Source organism: Schistocerca gregaria, chromosome 8 (assembly GCF_023897955.1).
Source record: "Schistocerca gregaria isolate iqSchGreg1 chromosome 8, iqSchGreg1.2, whole genome shotgun sequence".
Classification (NCBI taxonomy): Eukaryota; Metazoa; Arthropoda; class Insecta; order Orthoptera; family Acrididae; genus Schistocerca; species Schistocerca gregaria.
Window position 1 is genome coordinate 500,830,477 of NC_064927.1, and position 24,162 is coordinate 500,854,638.

The window sequence follows — 24,162 nt, forward strand, 5'->3', positions numbered from 1 at the left end:
GTAGGAGGGTGCGTGGGGGCAAGTCTTCAATGGGCACGACCACAGGAGTAATAGCCTGAGGGCAGGGAAAAGGGTATGGAAAAAGCACAAGGATGGACCAGGATACAGCAGAGGTTTGGGACCGGTGGGGTGGGGTGGGGGGGGGGGGAGGAGGGGAGGGGGGGGGGGTATGAAAAGCTGTTCTAGGTGAGAGGGTACAGAAATTTCAAAGTTTTTGTTTGGGAAATCGTCATTAATAACTTTTATTTATTTAAGATGTACTAGATTAAGTAACTGCCTCTATTTTGTAATTTCTATTGGAGGTATTTGTTGGTATTCATGCTCTAACATTGACAATTATTATCACGAAGCAACACGTACGACAAGAAACAATACAAGAGGAAAATCAGCATTCGTAATTTTAGGTTATGATGCCAAAATATGGTGTTCAAGGGTGAGCAACTATATGATGTTAACTCTTGCAGTGGGCAAAATGTAAGGCAGAATGGCCCTCATTCTGGGGCATGATTTTAGGAAGTCATAGCCTTGCTTAAGTAGCTCTTTAACATACTCAAGACCACAACAGTACTGGGTGACAAGAATTGTACTAAGTTGTTTCTTGGAGGGATCAGCAATGCCATGATTGTATTTGATGTTGCGGGAAATCTGCTTTTGAACTAGGCTGGGTGGGTAGTTACATATAGTGAAGGCTGAGGTGAATATGGTGGTGTATTGCTGTAAAGAGTCTGTATCTGAACAAATATGTTGGTCTCAACTTCCAAGGCTGTATGGAAGGCACTGTCTGACATGGTAAGTGTGGTAACTATCAAAATGTAAGTACTGTTATTTGTTAAAAGTTTTACTCCGAACAGAAGTATGTAGTTGACCTTCAGTGGGGATGAGGTCAATGTCAAGGAAAGTGGCATGGAATTCGGAATAGGGCTATGTGCAATTTAATTGGGATAATGTATTTTAGAGATTCCTAAACTTTGAACAGGTCAGTCTCACCGCAAGTTCATGGGGAAAACATATTACTGATTTATCTAAACCAGACCAGAGGCTGAAGATTAATGTATGACTTAAAAATTTGCACTGTATCTGTTGTCCAGCCCCAAGACCATATTAATCATTTTATTGTGTAAAATTAATGCAATATGACAGAAGGAGATAATCATTAACAACATAAAAGATTTTTTCCTAGTCACATGTCTACATATACACTGTAAAAATTACTGCAAAACTGCATGTTTTGCATGACACCAAAAATACTCTTAAGACTTGGCAGAGGACTCTGATCATAATGTTACGCAAAATTACGGAACTCAAACCGCTTTCTTGTATGATTTGGTTTTCTCATGTGTGGGTAACAGTGCTGGAATATAGTGACTCTTTAAAAATAAAAAAATATTAATATGTTCACTGAATTGTTGCCTTGTAAATCACATAATCAGAAGCGTGTTAAGTTCCTTTTTTTCTAAAATTTTCAGTATAAATTGACAAATTTTTATTACAGTTACAATTGATTACAAAATTCACGGTATATGGCTGTTTCATTCAACTGAGAGACTCTGAATTGGTGTTATTACACTGCTCCCATTGAAAATTGATTCTCAGAAATAAGAAAAATATTTGTAGAAGCAACAATTTAAAAAAATGAAAAATCCAAGATGTATGTGGTTTCTTGGTTATGAAATAAAAGGAGTATGGGATTTTATCAAGTTCTATCAAAGCAGCTGATATAAAGTAAGAACAACAAACCTGTCAAGTTCAGAGTTTCTAAAGGAACATCAACTTCTGACCGTGATTCGTACTGAATACCATCTTCAGTCTGTACAACACGACCCTTCCGACCAGTCATCTGTAAATAAAACACAAACACATTAATTTCCAATCAGGTTTACACACAATGCAATCGACAGTGCTACAAAAGGCATGTTGGAACTGCAACTGTGCACTACAACCTTAATAATAAATGCACCCCAAAAATAGCTACAAGAGCACATTTACTGTAAGCATCACCAAGTAGATGATAGAAGAGCAGGAAATGTTAGCTTTGTTACCCAGTTGCAGATAAATGGGACACACACAATGTGTTTCATGTCAAGCAGCAATTATTTTCACAGCTGAGGCCTTTGTAAAGTTCTAATAACAACCTCTGTGACTACCATGTCTATAACACAGCTAAAACTTGAACATGATAATTTTAGACTCTCCACTTGATTCAGGATTAGAAAGCCAAGAGCTTCAGAAAATGTGGTGCGTATATTAACAACAGCTTCTGAGCCACCATTTGAAGCAATTTACAGTCGAACTGCAGAAAAAGAAACCGTACTGTTGGAAAGTTGTTACTTAACATGCATATGGACTCCAAATGTGATAATGTGATGGCATCATGAAACCATCAGCAACAAGTAATAACAAACGTACATGCACAATACATCATAATTAATACTCCACCTTTGCAATGCATGATAAAGCTTTGGAACACAAGATTGCTCATATTTGAATGCTGACTCAATATTGCCAATTAGTCTGTTAATTACAGTTTATAAATTTTAATATAGGTTCCAACAACCCTCTCATACCTTGTGTTCCTACCCCGATTTTCATATTTAAAAAAATGTGCAGCTGGCTGGTTCAGAGACTGTTTTAAACTGTAGGTGCTTCTATAACTGTCTGGATAAATCAAGACCCAAATAGGATACATCACCAGCTTGAAAAAGCACTGCAGTGTCCGAACTTTCTGGTTAATAACAGTTTTACACTTAAAACATAGAACAGTGTGATGGAAACTCTACAAGCCATACAAAATTATCAGACCCACCGGACTAAACCTCAATTAATTTAAAAAATCATAAATGAAGTATTGTTGAAATGTTCTGAAATCTTTAAATAATACCTCGAAACGCTAGAGTAGATATCACAGATGACAAAATGAAGAATATCAAGAAATCCCAATAACAGCTTAATGCCTTGGTTTTTAGTAACTGGGTGTGATCTAGGGAGAAACAAAGCTGGCATTGCAGTTGTAGGTGGAGAAATAGATGGATGAATTCCAGAAATACAACATCAAAATACATGAAGACAAAATCATTGTAATGGCAGTGAACAAGTTAGGCTGACCAGCTAACCTTTGTAATTACCCCCTGGAAAATGTGAAAACTTCACATACCTTGGAAGTGTACTTTCTCGAGTCAATCTAAGCATAAGAGAGATTCAAATAAAATAGAAAGAAACTTCCACATGGGAAAAATATATTAAAAACAAAGATTCCAAGACTTACCAAGCGGGAAAGCGCCGGTAGACAGGCACAATAAATAAAACACACAAAAATACACACAAAATTTCTAGCTTTCGCACATGTGGGAATGACCAGCAACAAACTGTCCATTCGCAAGAATGAACACAGGCAGACAGTGTTTGTTGGTAATGAGAATCACCCTGTGGCTAAACATGCCTTGGTGCACGGCCAGCACATCTTGGCACAGTGTTACACCGTCCGGGTTATCTGGATACTTCCCACCAACACCAACCTATCCGAACTCCGGAGATGGGAACTTGCCCTTCAGTATATCCTCTCTTCTCGATATCCGCCAGGCCTCAACCTCCGCTAATTTCAAGTTGCCGCCGCTCATACCTCACCTGTCTTTCAACAACTTCTTTGCCTCTGTACTTCCACCTCGACTGACATCTCTGCCCAAACTCTTTGCCTTTACAAATGTCTGCTTGTGTCTGTGTATGTGCGGATGGATATGTGTGTGTGTGTGTGCGCGCGTGAGTGTACACCTGTCCTTTTTCCCCCCTAAGGTAGTCTTTCGGCTCCCGGGATTGTAATGACTCCTTACCCTCTCCCTTAAAACCCACATCCTTTCGTCTTTCCCTCTCCTTCCCTCTTTCCTGAAGAAGCAACTGTCGGTTGCGAAAGCTAGAAATTTTGTGTGTGTGTTTTATTTATTGTGCCTGTCTACCGGCGCTTTACCGCTTCATAAAAGAGATTCTATATAGGATTCATTTCAGAAGAACTTGTGCTTCTGCTGACACAGTGGAGGGAACCCCTACAGCAATGATGTACAACTGACACTTCAAACCAATCCTACGCGCGTTAGAGGCGAAGTTCTCAAGGTCCTAGAGGCAGAATGAAGTTGAAGGGACGCGGTGGGTCAGAAGACTGTAGACATATGGATGCTCCGTACCCGTGGTCTAGGGGTAACGTCTTTGATTCATAATCAAAACGTCTTCGGTCCCGGGTTCGATCACCGCCACTCTCTAAATTTTGATAAATAATCAGCATTGGCGGCCGAAGACTTCCGGCATAAGAAGTCAGCCTCATTCTGCCAACGGCCTTGTCAAAGAGGGCGGAGGAACGGATAGAGGTTCAGGGCACTCTCTTGTCCTAGGGGTGGGAAATTGCCCCTAAAGGCGGAAGAATCAGCAATGATCAACGACATGAGGATGCAGAAGGGAATGGAAACCACTGCATTAAAGACACGTAACGTGTATCCACAGGGCATGTGGCCTGTAACTGTCACGATGATCTCTCCATTGGCAAAAGATTCCAGAATAGTCCCCCATTCGGATCTCCGGGAGGGGACTGCCAAGTGGGGACAAGGAATGAAAGAGGAGAAAGACTAATTGAGTTCTGTAACAAGTTTCAGCTAGTAATAGTGAATACCCTGTTCGAGAATCACAAGAGGAGGAGATATACTTGAAAAAGGCCGGGAGATACGGGCAGATTTCAATTAGATTACAACATGGTCAGACAGAGATTCCAAAATCAGATACCGGATTGTAAGGCGTACCCAGGAGCAGATATAGACTCAGATCACAATATAGTAGTGATGAAGAGTAGGCTGAAGTTCAAGACATTAGTCAGGAAGAATCAATACGCTAAGTAGTGGGATACGGAAGTTCTAAGGAATGACGAGATCCGTTTGAAGTTCTCTAACGCTATAGATACAGCAATAAGGAATAGCGCAGTAGGCAACACAGTTGAAGAGGAATGGACGTCTCTAAAAAGGGCCATCACAGAAGTTGGGAAGGAAAACATAGGTACAAAGAAGGTAGCTGCGTAGAAACTATGGGTAACAGAAGAAATACTTCAGTTGATTGATGAAAGGAGGAAGTACAAACATGTTCCGGGAAAATCAGGAATGCAGAAATACAAGTTGCTGAGGAATGAAATAAATAGGAAGTACAGGGAAGCTAAGACGAAATGGCTGCAGGAAAAGTGTGAAGACATCGAAAAAGATATGATTGTCGGAAGGACAGACTCAGCGTACAGGAAAGTCAAAACAAACTTTGGTGACATTAAAAGCAACAGTGGTAACATTAAGAGTGCAACGGGAATTCCACTGTTAAATGCAGAGGAGAGAGCAGATAGGTGGAAAGAATACATTGAAAGCCTCTATGAGGGTGAAGATTTGTCTGACGTGATAGAAGAAGAAACAGGAGTCGGTATAGAAGAGATAGGGGATCCAGTATTAGAATCGGAATTTAAAAGAGCTTTGGAAGACTTACGGTCAAATAAGGCAGAAGGGATAGATAACATTCCATCAGAATTTCTAAAATCATTAGGGGAAGTGGCAACAAAACGACTATTCACGTTGGTGTGTAGAATATATGAGTCTGGCGACATACCATCTGACTTTCGGAAAAGCATCATCCACACAATTCCGAAGACGGCAAGAGCTGACAAGTGTGAGAATTATCGCACAATCAGCTTAACAGCTCATGCATCGAAGCTGCTTACAAGAATAATATACAGAAGAATGGAAAAGAAAATTGAGAATGCACTAGGTAACGATCAGTTTGGCTTTAGGAAAAGTAAAGGCACGAGAGAGGCAATTCTGACGTTACGGCTAATAATGGAAGCAAGGCTAAAGAAAAATCAAGACACGATCATAGGATTTGTCAACCTGGAAAAAGCGTTCGACAATATCAAATGGTGCAAGCTGTTCAAGATTCTGAAAAAAGTAGGGGTAAGCTATAAAAGTAGGGGTAAGCTATAGCGAGAGACGGATCATATACAATATGTACAACAACCAAGAGGGAATAATAAGAGTGGGCGATCAAGAACGAAGTGCTCGTATTAAGAAGGGTGTAAGACAAGACTGTAGCCTTTCGCCCCTACTCTTCAATCTGTACATCGAGGAAGCAATGATGGAAATAAAAGAATGGTTCAGGAGTGGAATTAAAATACAAGGTGAAAGGATATCAATGATATGATTCGCTGATGACATTGCTATCCTGAGTGAAAGTGAAGAAGAATTAAATGATCTGCTGAACGGAATGAACAGTCTAGTGAGTACACAGTATGGTTTGAGAGTAAATCGGAGAAAGATGAAGGTAATGAGAAGTAGTAGAAATGAGAACAGCGAGAAACTTAACATCAGGATTGAGGGTCACGAAGTCAATGAAGTTAAGGAATTCTGCTACCTAGGCCGTAAAATAACCAATGACGGATGGAGCAAGGAGGACATCAAAAGCAGACTCGCTCTGGCAAAAAAGGCATTTCTGGCCAAGAGAAGTCTACTAATATCAAATACTTGCCTTAATTTGAGGAAGAAATTTCTGAGGATGTACGTCTGGAGTACAGCATTGTATGGTAGTGAAACATGGACTGTGGGAACACCGGAACAGAAGAGAATCGAAGCATTTGAGATGTGGTGCTATAGACGAATGTTGAAAATTAGCTGGACTGATAAGGTAAGGAATGAGGAGGTTCTACGCAGAATCGGAGAGGAAAGGAATATGTGGAAAACAATGATAAGGAGAAGGGACAGGATGATAGGACATCTGCTAAGACATTAGGGAATGACTTCCATGGTACTAGAGGGAGCTGTAGAGAGCAAAAACTGTAGAGGAAGACAGAGATTGGAATATGTCAAGCAAATAATTGAGGACGTAGGTTGCAAGTGCTACTCTGAGATGAAGAGGTTAGCACAGGAAAGGAATTCGGGGCAGGCCACATCAAACCAGTCAGTAGACTGATGACGGAAGAAAAAAAAGAAGAAGAAGAAGAAGAAGAAGAAGAAGAAGAAAGATGTACCTCAATTGGAAGGTATGCAGGAGCACTTGGCAAATTAGATACGTTACATGATGATGTTGACTATAAAGTAGAACACTCAGGTAACAAAAAAGTTAAGCAACAACTAGTGACAGAGAAAAGGTTTAGAAACAGTTATGGATATAAAAAACTGCAATCAATCAAGTAAGAGTTAATCAAATGAAGAATTTTTTATACATGGAAAAAGCTTTTGTAATTGAGTGTGTCTGCAAAATATAAAACTATGTAACATAGAACACACTTCATCTGCTGCTTTATGTGAAACTATCTCTGGGTATGTATAGAATATTGAGTGTCCACTTGACAAAACATGTATATTGAAGGAGAACAGTGAAAGCTGTCTGCAGGAATAAATGTCATTAGTTGACAAATTAGGTATGGATCATTCTTTTGGAAATCCGTTATTATTATATTTCTATCAATATTTTCCTTGGAAGTGGGCCTCACAAGTTGTTTATGAGTATAAAATTGTTTGGCTTTTTTAAGATGCATTTTGTATTGAATGCACACAATTTAGCTTCAATTTTCCTACGGTCTGCACAATTTTTGTGAAATGATTCTATTTTTGACATCCAAACATATGGATGGTTGTATTATCAACTTCTCCTCCTGAAATTAAGAAAACTATACATTCTATGAAAAATAGAAGCTCGTCTGTTTTTGATGGTGTTCCCGAAACAGTACTAACGATTTGTGCCCATATGATAAGCCTGGTCTTACATGAAATACATAATCCTTCACTAACTCCAGGCACTTTTCCAGAGAGACTGAAATATGCCTTTTTAAATCCCTCTTTAAGAAAGGTGGTAAGAGATGTCAACAACTATCGAACTATTTCACTGTCAACATCATTTTCCAAAATTTTAGAGAAGGTGATGTATTCTCAAATAGTGTCTCACCTAAGCAAAAATGATACTCTCAGCAAACCACTGCTTAAGTTTCAGAAAGGGTTGCTCAACTGAGAATCGTGTTTAAATGTTCACACAGCAGATTTTACAAGAATTAAATAATAAAACAATGCTACTTGGTATTTTCTGTGACCTCTCTAAGGCGTATGACTGTGTGAATCATAGTATTCTCCTAGACAGATTGTAGTTTTATGGGATTTATAGTATAGCCAACCAACGGATAATTTCATATCTAACCAAAAGAATGCAAAAAGTTGTTCTCACTAATTCAACCAATACAGTCCAGGGACATAATTCTGACTGGGGCGGGAGAATAATGCATCTGGTTCCCTACGGCTCAATCTTAGGTCCACTATTGTTCCTCATATATGTACACAGTCTTCCATCTAATATACAACAAGCCGAATTAATTCTTTTTGCAAATGACTCTAATCAATCCAAGCATAAATTGTGGGAAGTGTCAGTGACTGATTTTCTGTGAATGGTCTCCTCCTCAATTTTAAAAACATGCAATGTATTCAGTTCTGTACAGCAAAGGGTACGACAATAATGATAAATTAACACATGGTGAGGAAATAATAAAATAATGTTGTATGGAATAATGTAAAAACATTCAGGGGTAAGTCATCTTTATGAAAGAAAACCATCATTACACAAACACATACTGTAAGAATAAGATGTGGCATTCACGCATAATCATCTTGTAGACGTCTGTTTAAGGAGTTTGGCATTCTGACCACTGCTTGACAGTATATTTATTCCCTCATAAATTTTGGAGTAAATAATCCACTACAGTACAAAAGGAACAATTCTGTACATAACTACAGTGCCAGAAGGAAATATGCTTTCATTTCTCCATGTTAAGGTTCTCTTTGGTAAAAAGAGGGGTGTACAATGCTGCAACAAAAATCTTTGATCGCTTAAAACGGTCATATAAAATCAAAAACAAGCTGAGAAAGTTTCTCCTTGACAATGCCTCCTATTCCCTATGGCATACAAGAATTTCTATTATAGTGATGTGTAAAAGGTAGTGGGTACGACTTATACATACAAATTAATTTGCAATGTGAATGATGACTGGTTCCGTATAATTACGATCTATAATCAAAACAACCCATGGAACATGAAATCAATTAACTCACCTCAGCTGATGAAAGTAGTATATACTGTACATATCCCTCTGAGGATATCCAAAACTGAAGTTAAATATTTGCTACAGAATATTTTCCTACAGCTTTCATATGATGCTGGACTATTGGGATCCTTACCTTGTAAATATAGCATGCATTTCCTTAACTGTTGAGCTATTTGGCAAGTACATTGTTTTGTGAATCATGGACATTACAATGGATCTGTCTTCCTTTAAAGGACTTCATGTGATCTCAATACAACACAGAATTAATTTTGAATGCTTCTTTGGTTAATTTGTGTTTTCCGTGTCTGTCAGCCTGGAGTGCACCAACCTTTAGATTTTTCCGCAAGGTCTCTAGCCGTTTCTAAGAAATATCAAAGATGGACACGAACATAATTTCTTTCAACAATATGCCCATCTACTGGGATTCTACACTTATATCTTTAACTCAGATCATGAAACTGTGCTTCAAATTTGGTTTTCTTATACCTCCTTTGAGTAACTGCCATAATGTCTATTAGACCAGATAAGTAAGTACTCTGCCTACTTTTAATACTGAGCAGATTAATCTTATGAAGAATCCTTTCCTGTTGTGCTCAGAAGTGTGTGTTAAACACTGCAACGTACTGCAATGACAATCTTCCCACTGTTCATGAGATTGTACCTCAAGTTTCTCTGTTACTTCAACCATTCGGCCTGAACTAGGTCTCCTGTCGGTTGATGCCAAACTTGTGTTACTATTCTCTTCTTCAGACTGGCAATTATATGCAAAATAAGCAATAAATCACAGTCACCAACAACTAGCACATGGTAAGATGAAACAACTGACATCATGCCAAACACTGCTGACACTTACCAAGCTGACATTTCCATTTCTTTTATTGTTCGTGATGAAATCCCCCTTTCACCAAATCTACACAGATTCCCCAACTCGTTATATTTCAGTGACTTTTTCTATATTCGGTCGGACACAGTCGTAAACTATTCTCGTCACCATACGGTACACAGGATGAATCACCTAGAGCTTGCACGGAAAATATATTGCGGAAATGGAAAGTGCTATTGATGTGTGGTTTTCACGGAGCAGATTTGTAGCAGGGAAATGCACTGTTAGCCAATTAACAAATTTTAATAATACTTAGGAGGAGTACTTTTCGAGCAAACATACACTATTTTAAATGAAACAATGCCTACTGACGTTAACAAATTGAAAGTAGGGTACATTAGAATGTCAGTGGCGTTTGTTGCAGGTGTCTAGCATGATTCATTCATGAGATAATGCACTGTGAAAAGTTACCACACCAAAACTTGTTTGTGCCATTCAATCGGTGCAGTTGCTTTGTGCAATATTCTTATGTTTGCTTACAGTGTACGAGTGCAGTGCAACTTGCTCGTCAGTCAGTGTGTGACAGTACAAGCAGTAGGTTGTGAGTGGACGATGGGATTCAGCAGTGCCGAAACAGCCTACATGCTCACGGCGTATGGAGAATATAGGTCATTCATTCTTGTACACTGTAAGCGACAAGATATTTCACTAGACATCAACCTTCTCAACACTTATTCAACAATCTCTTCAACCAGTCACGCGAAAAGGAAATAGAAGTTCTTGCTGTCATTGCAGTTGATCTGCACGTCAGCTTCCACACAATCACACAAGGAAGTGGCATTCTCCATCGACAAAGGTTCCGTGCCTATCACTTCTCTCTCATCAAGAACTGCATGGAAACTATTATGAAAATCATGTTAACTTCTGTACGTGGGCATTAAGATAGGATACTCCAGACATATCATCTATCTTCTTTAGCGATGAAGCATCATTTACCAATCACAGCCAGGTAAAGTACTGAAATGTGCACTACTGGTCTGTTGACAATCCCCATTGGCTTCGTAAGGTGGGACATCGAAGTCCACAGAGTGTAAAAGTGCATTGTGGGATAGTGAACCGTCAGCTAATAGAGGAACCTGTGGTACTGACAAGTTGTGTCCACAAACTGTTTCCAAACGACGCAGTGGACCTGTCGCTTGGCCCACCTGTTACACAGATTTCACACCTGTAGATTTTTCTGTGGGGAAGGTGAAAGATGCTGTTTACAAAGACGTACCAACTACACTCGATGCTGTGCAACCATGTATTAGTGTAGCCTGTTTGGACATCTCCACTGCAATGCTAGCACCTGCGCTGCGGTTGTTCCGTAGAAGATTGGAAGTGTGTACTGACACTAACACTGGTCATTCTGAACACAATCGGTCAATAGTCTCACCACTGGCCAGAATCCACATAAATAGTGTACACACAAGTGTTGTTCTTTAGTGTGTGCTTCCACAAGCACTGTATAAGTGTCAGAGTGTGAGCTTACAAACCTCGTGAAGGACTCGCACTAACATCTTGCAACAAATACCACTGACCCCACTTTAGTTTGTTAACGTCAATAGCCATTGTTCCACTTAAAAAAGTGTTTGTTTGCAGAAAAACTACACTTTCTAAGTATTATTAGACTCTGTTTATTGGCTAACAATACAAGCCCCTGACTATCAATCCATTCTGTTAGAACTGCACATCAATTGCACTTTCCATTTCCGCAATTTTCGGGTGCACGTTTTAGGTGATTTATCCCGTATATTGGTAGTGTTACTTCATTTTTCTTGTCACAATGACATCACCTGTTTCTCCCATGTATCCTCCATATGTATACAGCTTCTATGTTCCCACATATTCCAGTACAGTGAAATATTATATTGTAAAGGTCATGTTTATAAGGTAAGTGAGTAATAAATATATCCTGAAATTTTACATTTTCTGTACTGAAATTTTCAATTCCCATATGACTAAAATCTATCATTTTTCGTTGTAATATTCTCAGTTATAACAACACAACACTAAACATACTAAATTATTTGTTGTTACTGTATGGAAATTACCAATAATTTTCCAAATTAATTATAAAAAAAACACTTTTTTTAAAAATGAATAAAAATTCTTCAAGATCACATTAGCTGCACACGGGTTCCTTTATTAGGCAACACAACTGGTTTCACATCATTACAGGGGCATCTTCAGGGGATAATCTGTATTGAATAATTTTCACTTCATGAAGCTAGAAAGAATGTACTATGTTTCAGCATTCAAGACGTAAACTAATTAATTGTGTAATCCCTTGAAAGGTTGATCATCAAATGGCTAAACTTTGAATTAATACACCATAAGGTAAATGTCAAAGGTGGCCCATCTCGTGTGTCAATAAAATACTTAGTGTACAAGAGCAAATCATTGCAATTTAAAATATTTAGGGCAGAAACAGGGCTAATGGGTACAGTGTAGTGAAAGATGTCATTAACCAAAGCAGTTCTATAATAGACTCAAGGTCTAAAAAGTTGACTTCTTATTAAATGAAGTCCTAAAATGCAGTCAATATTCAAAGAGGACTGCAGTTAGTACTCACAAGATCTCTGCCCGGCAGATAAAACCATAATTCATGTAGACCACCTACAGACAAGCATGAACCAAAAAAGAATTTTAACAGACTGCAGTTGCATGTTAATACAGAGAAAATGGGACAACAAGCGAAAACTTGTTAACAGGGAGGAACTGATAAGAAAAGCCATTTTGGAAACGCACCTACAAAAATGTGCTGCAATAAAGGTGACGGAACTACGAAAGTTTGAAGTGGTCATCTGGTAACAGATTCTTGCACCAGGCTATTGAGAGTCAATCTTGTATGGTATCATTACAGTGGGCTGTTGCAACAGTCACACAGCACAAGAGGTACTAATACAGGCGCTAATTACAAACAGAATGTGGGCCAAGCAGGTATGACATGAAGGAAAACTAGGCATGTGCAAGACGCGACATGGTAAGGAAAAAAATGAGTTTACTTGGTAAACAACTGAAAATTGGGAATTGTATCATAGGATTTAATGATAAATATAAATCATATTATAATTGGAAGTGGTGAATGAAAAGCATTGTGGTGGTTAAATAAATGACGTATAAATAGCATGAATAAAATTATTTCTTAAATACAAAAAAATATTTATATAATTATCTAAAAATATTTAAAGCCTCTACAATAAGCAGATTTTACTCCTTTAACATAAAACCTCAAGTTATCTCATTTTTATTATTTTAACAGAAACTTAAAATCCCAAATACACTCTAGCAACTTAAGAACACATCTTCATAAAAATAAAACCCCAACACAGATAGTTAAATTTTCAGCCGCTAGAGAGCATCTGCTATTATACATCTGTAATGTGGATGTGTTTGGTTACTGTGTGCAGCTTTGGATACTCGACAACAAAATGTGCACTTTCAGACTCTCTCCAGTACTGTTTTTTAGGCAATGCTTTCAAAAAAGGATGGCTTTACTGAGCCGAGTTAACACTGAAATTAGTGGCTCTGGACGTGAAGAAAAATGTGATGTTACTTCGTTACAGACTGAAAGTGACAACAGTTCATCAGTTGAGCGACAAGTGCTCACCAGTGGTACAACATGAAATTCATCCACAATGCTCCACCCAGCTTCTCCGAGATTTATGTTTACATGAAACCATCATGATATCATGGTTAGATTTCATAGCTCCACAGAAACTAAAAAATGTCAAGTTTCAGGATGTTTTAGTAAAATAGAGTGTATGAGTATACTCAGGAATTTAGTATTGGTTATCTTCAAAATTTTGTAACTCATTATTTTGAGCTCTGAAAGCTGTCTTTATATACAGGGTGTTTCAAAAATGACCGGTATATTTGAAACGGCAATAAAAACTAAACGAGCAGCGATATAAATACACCGTTTGTTGCAATATGCTTGGGACAACAGTACATTTTCAGGCGGACAAACTTTCGAAATTACAATAGTTACAATTTTCAACAACAGATGGCGCTGCAAGTGATGTGAAAGATATAGAAGACAACGCAGTCTGTACGTCGTCTTTCTGCTGTAGGCGTGTGCTGTTCACAACGTGCAAGTGTGCTGTGGACAACATGGTTTATTCCTTAGAACAGAGGATTTTTCTGGTGTTGGAATTCCACCGCCTAGAACACAGTGTTGCTGCAACAAGACGAAGTTTTCAACGGAGGTTTAATGTAACCAACGGACCGAAAAGCGATACAATAAAGGATCTGTTTGAAAAATTTCAATGGACTGGGAACGTGACGGATGAACGTGCTGGAAAGGTAGGGCGACCGCGTATGGCAACCACAGAGGGCAACGCGCAGCTAGTGCAGCAGGTGATCCAACAGCGGCCTCGGGTTTCCGTTCGCCGTGTTGCAGCTGCGGTCCAAATGACGCCAACGTCCATGTATTGTCTCATGCACCACAGTTTACACCTCTATCCATACAAAATTCAAACACGGCAACCCCTCAGTGCCGCTACCATTGCTGCACGAGAGACATTCGCTAACGATATAGTGCACAGGATTGATGACGGCGATATGCATGTGGGCAGCATTTGGTTTACTGACGAAGCTTATTTTTACCTGGACGACTTTGTCAATAAACAGAACTGGCGCATATGGTGAACCGAAAAGCCCCATGTTGCAGTCCCATCGTCCCTGCATCCTCAAAAAGTACTGGTCTGGGCCGCCATTTCTTCCAAAGGAATCATTGGCCCATTTTTCAGATCCGAAACGATTACTGCATCACGGTATCTGGACATTCTTCGTGAATTTGTGGCGGTACAAACTGCCTTAGACGACACTGCGAACACCTCGTGGTTTATGCAAGATGGCACCTGGCCACATCGCACGGCCGACGTCTTTAATTTCCTGAATGAATATTTCGATGATCGTGTGATTGCTTTGGGCTATCTGAAACATACAGGAGGCGGTGTGGATTGGCCTCCCTATTCGCCAGACATGAACCCCTGTGACTTCTTTCTGTGGGGACACTTGAAAGACCAGGTGTACTGCCAGAATCCAGAAACAATTGAACAGCTGAAGCAGTACATCTCATCTGCATGTGAAGCCATTCCGCCAGACACGTTGTCAAAGGTTTCGGGTAATTTCATTCAGAGACTACACCATATTATTGCTACGCATGGTGGATATGTGGAAAATATCGTACTATAGTGTTTCCCAGACCACAGCGCCATCTGTTGTTGACAATTGTAACTACTGTAATTTCGAAAGTTTGTCTGCGTGAAAATGTACTGTTGTCCCAAGCATATTGCAACAAACGGTGTATTTCTATCGCTGCTCATTTAGTTTGTATTGCTGTTTCAAATATACCGGTCATTTTTGAAACACCCTGTATCTATATGCAATGTTATTCATTACAAGATGTTTTTCATTGATAAAAATTATATTATTTTTGGAATATAATCACAAAACTGTTAAGTAAAAGGGTTCAAAGAACAACATACATCCAGTAAGCAAGATATGAAGGTAGTCAATTGGGGGAGTTCATGCAACTGAAATTAGCCAAAATGCAATGATGGTTCATCTCAGTTGGGTTGTTGGCCAATCACTTCTAAGATCACATAGTCTGCACCTTTTCTAAACCATCTGAATTGTTTCTAATTTTTTCTTTAAATAAGGTTTTAAATTATTCTTCATACTAGAAATGGAGTGTCCTGTAATGGCAAAACCCAGTTTGTCCAGTTATGTGGACAATCATTGCAAATCAATGAGTAGACACGTCCCCCCTTTTGTACTAGTTAAAATTCAAATGTTCTTCATGTTTTTTGTATCCAGCCTTTATGTTTTTATGGGGAAAAAAATAATAGCCAGAACAATACTTTTCACCATAAGCCTCTTTCCCATCTACTCTGATAACTACCAAAATATCAATGTCTATGATTACTTAGTTCTTGACAGTACTATGAAAAGGGCAGATTGGCTAGAAGTCTGATGTATAGCTGTGTCAGTTTGCAGAAAATGCCATAAAGAAACTTGGAATACTTTAGGATAATGATGAGTAAATGAAGGTATGTGAGCATAACACCTCTCCACCCTTTATGTTCAACTGTTCATTGGATGTTTTCCTCACAAGAATTCAGTGGGTTAACAGCTGTGTTGCATTCTATATTTGAACCATTATACAACATGAAGACAGGAACTGCATTACAATACCATGCTGTAATCTTTCTTTTATACAAAGGGGACTGTTGTACATATGAATATTTCAAGTTAGTGACTTAAATATTAATATAATAGAGGGAAACATTCCACGTGGGAAAAATATATCTAAAAACAAAGAAGCTGTGACTTACCAAACGAAAGCACTGGCAGGTTGATAGACACACAAACAAACACAAACATACACACAAAATTCAAGCTTTCGTAACCAACGGTTGCTTCATCAAGAAAGATGGAAAGACGAAAGGATGTGGGTTTTAAAGGAGAGGGTAAGGAGTCATTCCAATCCCAGGAGCGGAAAGACTTATCTTACGGGGAAAGGAGGACAGGTATACACTCGTATATACACACATATCCATCCACACATACACAGACCCAAGCAGACATTTTTTATAACAGATGTACAGAATTTTATCCCTCAGCTGAACAATACGTTCATTTACAGGTTCTTAGATGCCATCGAACACTTGACTGCTCACTATCAAGATAGTTGTAAATGGACCAGATACATTTCACTATCAATTCTGTCCTTTTTAGCGTATGAGATGTGGATCTTGTTATGTACACAGAAGAATATCATTCTGTGTGCAGAGGACTTCAGTAGAGATACATATTTATTGAAGATAAGCTTTATGTAGTATGGGATGTCCTGTTCCTCTGGCACTCTTTGTTAAGAAAGAACAGTATGTTACTGAAGTGCGTGTTTGTAATTTTTTTTTATTGACAATAAAATTTTAAACGCAAATTTGTTCCCATTTCTTAATTTTTAGCATGTTTGAAACTAAAATTTTAAAACAACAAAGTTTTTTACCGAATTCATTGCTCAAGAGAACACTAATGCCAAAGAATCCTTCCACACTAGAGCTCAGAGCAGTTACAAATATCCTCAAAGATAATTTTCCAGTGTGTCCGATTTTGAATGTAAAAAATGGAATTAGGTACCAATCTGAAAAAAAATATGACAACATATTGAAATAATTACTACAAATGTCCTGTGCAATATAACATCCACAATAGGGAGCATTTCATTTCTGATCTGTCACAGGTATCTATTCCATCAGGAACATATTTCTCTTGATATGAAAAACATGTACTCTAACATTCCAGTCAACCAGGTTCGGGAAACCATAGCCAGTATTTTACAGACTTGTATTGGAAAATCCTCTTGATGAAATAGATGACATTACAAGTGCTAGACCTAGTCTTAAAATATAATTATTTTTAATTTGAAGATCAAAATTATCTCCAAAATCAGGGACTTGGTGTGGGTTGACTCCTGGCTTGGCATCGTGTTTTGCTAATATTTAGATGACTTAAATTTGAATACTGATGTATACTACAGTCCCCTCTATATACAGAAAAGCTTATAGCATTGCAACATAAGGTAGGTGTCATTTTTATGTTGCATAATGGTTCAAATACAGACTATGATACTTAATGTGGGAGATACACTCCCATACCTCCATTTACTCATTGCCCCTAAATGACTCCCAAGTTTCTTTATGACATTTTCTGCAAACCGTTCACTACCAACACAGTTATACACCAGACGTCTAATCATCTGCAAAAACATTTAGGTCATTCTTGTACCGACTCCACAGTGTACTGCTTTCGCAGGAAGCCTTTGAATGGGAATGCACAGTCGTCCAGTATGTTGCCTTATCAAATAGTTACAGTACTCACTATGTTAATAACATTAATACGGAAATTCTAGAGAGAGAGAGAGGGGGGGGGGGGGGCAGAATCTCCCATCCTGCTGCTTCACAAGGAAATACTGGCGTGTCCACAACTCTTGTCTGCCAAGTAGAGGAACAAGGAACTAAGCTATAATAAAATTCCATAATTTGTTAAATTATCACAGTGAATGGGAAAGCAACTTAAGGGGGAAAACATTGTTCTGGCAATTTTTATTAGTTAAAATGAAGAGGGCCAAATACAGACACAGAACATTCTAATTTTAAGTAGTACAAGGGGATAGGTGCCTACTCAATTACCTGCCAAGACTATCTACCTAAGTATATTGAATAAACTTCCTGTGGTTTTGACGTATGCTTGAAAGAGCATTTAAGTTTTGCCAACTACAAGACTGCCATTAGTTCGTATTTGTGTGAAACAGGACACTTAATTTCTAGTATGGAGAATAATTTTAAAACCTTATTTAAGGAAAATGAAGCAAACACTTTCAATGTTGTGGTCAAAGTGTAGATTATGTGATTTTTGAAGCAACTGTGCACCCACAACTTGAAGAAGCTAACTGAAATGGAACACCATAGAATTTTGGCTAATTTCTATTGCCGGAACTTGCCTAACTGACTACCTTCAGTGGAGATGCTGGTTCGCAATAGGCATAATAAAAAGATTCAAACAATCATAGCTTTCGGCCATTAAGGCCTCTGTCAGCAGTAGACACACACACACACACACACACACACACACACACACACACACACACACACACAAGCAAAACTTGCACACACGTCTGCAGTCGCAGAGAGCTGAAACTACACTGTGTAGATTGTTACATTCCATCCTGGATTTTCCATTGATTGCCTACCTTCATGTTACGCACACCAGGTGTGTTGTCATTTTAACACCTGCTTAGTATAGAGACAGTAAATGATTTTATTGTACATATTTTTTTAAAAAAAAATGTATGTTAAAGAAATATATTTTATTCGTGCTATTTATACTCCTTATTCGCTTACTTAACCACCACAGTGCTTTTGATTCACCACTTTCTATTAAAACATGATTTATATTTACCATTAAATCCTATAATAAGATTCCCAATTTTAAGTTGTTTACCACGTAAATTCATTTTCTCCTTACCCTGCAGTGTCTTGTGCAAGTCTAGTTTGCCTTCACACCACATTCCGTTTCTATTGGTATCTGAAGTTACCCCTTGCACTATGCGATTTTTGCGTGATACCATACAAGATGAACTCTCAATAGCCTGATGCAAGAACCTATCACCAGACGACCATGTCAAATTTTCGTATCTTTGTCCCCATTATTGCTGCACATTTTTACAGGTGTGTTTCCATCATGACTTTTCTTATCAACTCTTCCCAGTTAACAAGTTTTTGCCTGTTGCCAAATTTTCTCCCTATTTATGCTCGACTAAAGTCAGTAAATAAATAAATTTGTTGTTCATGTTTGTCTGTAGGTGGTCTACATGAATTATGGTTTTATCCGCTGAGCAGAGATCTATTATAACACAGCTTTAGTTAAGGACATCTTCCACTATACTGTATCCATTAACTCTGTACTGCCCTTGATATTTTAATTTGTAGTGATTTGCTCTTGTTCGCTAGATATTTTATTGATGCATGGAATCTGGCACTTTTGAAATTTACTTTACAATGTATTAATTCCAAGTCAAGTCATTTTATTATCAATCTTTTAAGAGATTACGCAATAGATTAGTTTACAACTTGGAACGTTGGGACATTATTTCTAGCTTGCAGTGAAAAACTGAAAGTAAAAATCTTTATCACACTATTATAACAGCATTTTATAAAAACACTTCTCTGATTCAATACTGAGTATTACCTGAACATGCACCTATAAACACATGAAACCGGACGTGTTGCCTAATAAAGGAACATTACACAGCTAATGCAGCCTTGTCTATGTTGTGGTTGCCCTAACTACAAAACAGTCTAAATAATAATAATAATAATAATAATAATAATAATAATAATAATACCCACACAAAACCACACATTTGCTATACATAGATGATCTAAAACTACTGGCAGCAACAAATCAACAACTCAACCAATTACTAAAGATAACGGAAGTATTCAGCAATGATATAAATATGGCTTTTGTAACAGACAAATGTAAGAAAAATAGCATAGTCAAGGGAAAACACACTAAACAAGAAGATTACATATTGGATAACCACAGCGACTGCATAGAAGCGATGGAAAATACAGATGCCTATAAATACCTAGGATACAGACAAAACATAGGAATAGATAATACAAATATTAAAGAAGAACTAAAAGAGAAATATAGACAAAGATTAACAAAAATACTGAAAACAGAACTGACAGCAAGAAACAAGATAAAAACTACAAATACTTATGCTATACCAATATTGACCTACTCATTTGGAGTAGTGAAATGGAGTAACACAGACCTAGAAGCACTCAATACACTTACACGATCACAATGCCACAAATATAGAATACATCACATACATTCAGCAACAAAGATTCACATTAAGCAGAAAGGAAGGAGGAAGGGGATTTATCGACATAAAAAACCTACATTATGGACAGGTAGACAATTTAAGAAAAATCTTTCTAGAACGAGCAGTAACTAGCAAAATACACAAAGCAATCACTCATATAAATACATCGGCTACACCACTGCAATTTCATAACCACTTCTACAACCCTTTAGATCACATAACATCAACAGATACGAAGAAAGTATATCATCTAACACAGCCACACATCGATCAAGACGCATCCAACACATGGCTAAGAAAAGGCAATATGTACAGTGAAACGGAAGGATTCATGATTGCAATACAGGATCAAACAATAAACACCAGATATTACAGCAAGCATATTATTAAAGATCCCAATACCACAACAGATAAATGCAGACTTTACAGACAACAAATAGAAACAGTAGATCACATCACAAGTGGATGTACAATACTAGCAAATACAGAATACCCCAGAAGACATGACAATGTAGCAAAAATAATACATCAACAGCTTGCCTTACAACATACACTTATAAAACAACACGTTCTCACATACAAGTATGCACCACAAAATGTACTGGAGAATGATGAATACAAATTATACTGGAACAGAACCATTATAACAGATAAAACACCACATAACAAACCTGACATCATACTCACCAATAAAAAGAAGAAATTAACACAAACAATTGAAATATCCATACCCAATACAACAAATATACAAAAGAAAACAGGAGAAAAAATTGAAAAATACATCCAACTGGCTGAGGAAGTCAAGGATATGTGGCATCAGGATAGAGTTGACATTATACCAATTATACTATCAACTACAGGAGTCATACCACACAATATCCACCAGTACGTCAATGCAATACAGCTACATCCAAACGTATATATACAACTACAGAAATCCGTAATTATTGATAGATGTTCAATTACCCGAAAGTTCCTAAATGCAATATAACATATACCGTACAGTTAAAAGGAAGTCACGCTTGATCAAGGTCCGCGTCACTTTCTACTTTTGACCAGACATAACGTCTGAGATAAGAAATAAATAATAATAATATTAATAATAATAATAATAATCATTATATGATCTGTTTACCTCTGCAACATTCTCTGGACCACCCAACTCATCAATAAGCTGGTCTAGGGTGTTAGGTGGCAACTTATCACCAAGTTCCTCTATGTGTCGCAAGAGGTCTTCTTTCATGCTGCAAGCTCTCTCAATAGCATCCCTTGGAGGTGGAGGAGGACGACCACCACCTCCACTGGCATCACCGTTACGTTTTCCTTTGTGCGTCTTGCGTGAGAAAAGAGAGTTGATTTTGTCCTGTGTCGACTGCCGCTTCTTTGGAGCCTTATGCTTCTTACCTTTCTTTTTGCGCCGATCCCAGGGATCTAGTGAAGGAAAATATCTACTTCAAATAGACACTACATATCTTTAACACACGGTATACTGCTAAATGTAAGTGTTATTTATCTGAAACTATCCATAACATGTAGGCAAATCACCTTGTTAGCATTTTCATTTTTTACTTTCGCATTTAACATAGTAAAATGCTATCGAGCAGCTGAACATTTAGCCTGAGTTTAAACTGAATGACTGACAAAAACTGCAACTGAAACACCAGTCTTTCATAAACAATTCTCTTCTAATTGAGGAACCTGAGCTACAGACTTAGTGGAAGATCAATTTTCCACCAGGTTCTGCCCACTTCTTCTTTTCATAAAGACTGTTCCAACAAACGGACACAATTTGAATTATGAGAAATACGCCTTGCAGACAGACAATCAAAACATTGACAACATACCTAACAAGAGAGTGAACTGAATTCTGATACCAAAAGGAGAATCTTCCACAAGTGTGCATGCATTTAAGTTCAGTGAGACACTACTGAAACATTCACTTTTTCTTAACATTTATTAAGATTTGTACAACAAAGCATATTCCTTACACTGTATGTATATCATCATTTTTATTACTTTTTCAGGGTTATTTTCATGCGGGAATATCACAGTACAACACATTTTTATTTTTGTATTTTTTGACACCATCACACGAACATTTCACTGGCCATTATGTTTTGACTAGCCAGTGGTCATCTGCAGGCTCTCAGTAGGTAAGAGGAGTAAACAGAAGAATCATTGTATAATCTATCAAATCTGCCAAATAATTAGGCCTATCTACAAAGTGATAAAAAAATGAATAAAATCATATCTAAAGGCACACACTACAAGCAGTTTCCAATGTACTCTTGATAATTCTGAAGGCAACAATAGATAGAGATAGAGGCTTTGTAAGTGTAGTGAAATAATCTCTCTATCTGCTCTGCGGAAAGAACTTCTAATTTGGCAGATTTTAGAGTTACATTCATAGATGTAATGTAAGATAATTTTTTAAACAATTTTTTAAACTTAAAAATTTAAAAAATGCAATGTGAGGAGTTCATTCACATCTAGGTGATGCTGCTTATGTCATGACATAAAGCTGTACATTTTGACACCTGCTTTGCTTACCACTCACTTGATGTTTGTTGCACCATATTCCTGACACCCCAACAGAACCTGGTAGTCATCTGCAGTATCCAACTGCCATGTGCTGTCCACTCCGGTAGTGCTGCGAGGAGCTGTGCTCTAACACCCACCCACTGAGGCACATGCAGTGCCACCTAGACGTCAGTGCAAACCTCACACTAATTTTTATTAACAAACGTAAATGCAACCATTTTTTTTATTTTCTACATCACCTTGCTGAAATAAAATGACCTTTTTTTTAATTTTTAAGTTTTACAAACTGTGTTACAGATCATACTGCTCTACTCCACTGAATGCAACTATAAAATCTGCCAAAATAAATGTTCCTTCCGCAAAATAGACACACAGAAAATTTCACTTGCCTACAAAATCCTCCATCATGTAACTACTGTTGCCTTCTTGTTACTGACAATGTGACAAAAACCAGTTGCACTGTGTGCCTTTAGTTGTAATTTTATTCTTTGTTTTGACATTATGTACAGATTTCATAGATTAAAATATGATTCTATGTCTCCTCTTTTTATCCATTCAGTGTTTCAAGATGACCACTGGCTGGTTGAAACTGGTAATAGCATTGCAAAATGTTTACGTGAATGTGTATTAAAAAAAAAAAAAAAAAAAAAAAAAAAAAAAAAAAAAAAAAAAAAAGTCAATGATAACTTTATCTCCAAGACAATATGTCGTTTTCTCCATAGTTTTGTTTTCTTTTAATAAGTTCTGTATATGCTATGGTATGTTCCTGTGCATTGTGTCACTGATATAATCTAATAAAAAATAAATAAATAAAAATAAGAAATTAAAAACTTTTGGATGCCATGTGGGGTGTTTGAATACCATGCACACCAATTCAAGAGTACGAATGAAAATTACACAACTCGGCAATTTACGATGTGCTTCAAAAATTAATTATTTCTTTCACATTATCTTAGAATATTTTCTTATTTTTCAGACAAGTGAATACAATATATCTGAGAAGATAACAAACCTGCATCAGAATCACTATCTGAATAAAATGGATTGAAATCCGAGCTCTGGTTGCTGTCAGATACACTTTCACTGCCATCCGAGTCCGATCCGGAAAGTTTAAATTCAGAACCAGAGCTATTACCACCACCTGCACTGTCCTTATCCACATCCGAATCAGACTCATCCGACGATGACATTCGAACCCTTTTCACTGCTCGCTGAGCTGCTTGCCTCACTGCAAAACGTGTTCATGTTAATGAGAAATCT

General features: G+C 37.7%; 1 protein-coding gene across 3 annotated transcripts in view; it reads right to left on the bottom strand.

Annotated features, from left to right (window-relative positions):
• LOC126285359 (protein strawberry notch) overlaps positions 1–24,162 on the bottom strand; it is a 263,199-nt gene that overhangs the window by 111,110 nt on the left and 127,927 nt on the right. For all 3 annotated transcript variants that reach the window (XM_049984680.1, XM_049984681.1, XM_049984682.1), the window contains 3 exons: positions 23,915–24,130; positions 21,497–21,792; positions 1,738–1,837 (listed from right to left, as the gene is read on the bottom strand). In XM_049984680.1, coding sequence (XP_049840637.1) covers positions 1,738–1,837; positions 21,497–21,792; positions 23,915–24,130 — 612 coding nt within the window. The remainder of the gene's footprint in view (positions 1–1,737; positions 1,838–21,496; positions 21,793–23,914; positions 24,131–24,162) is intronic.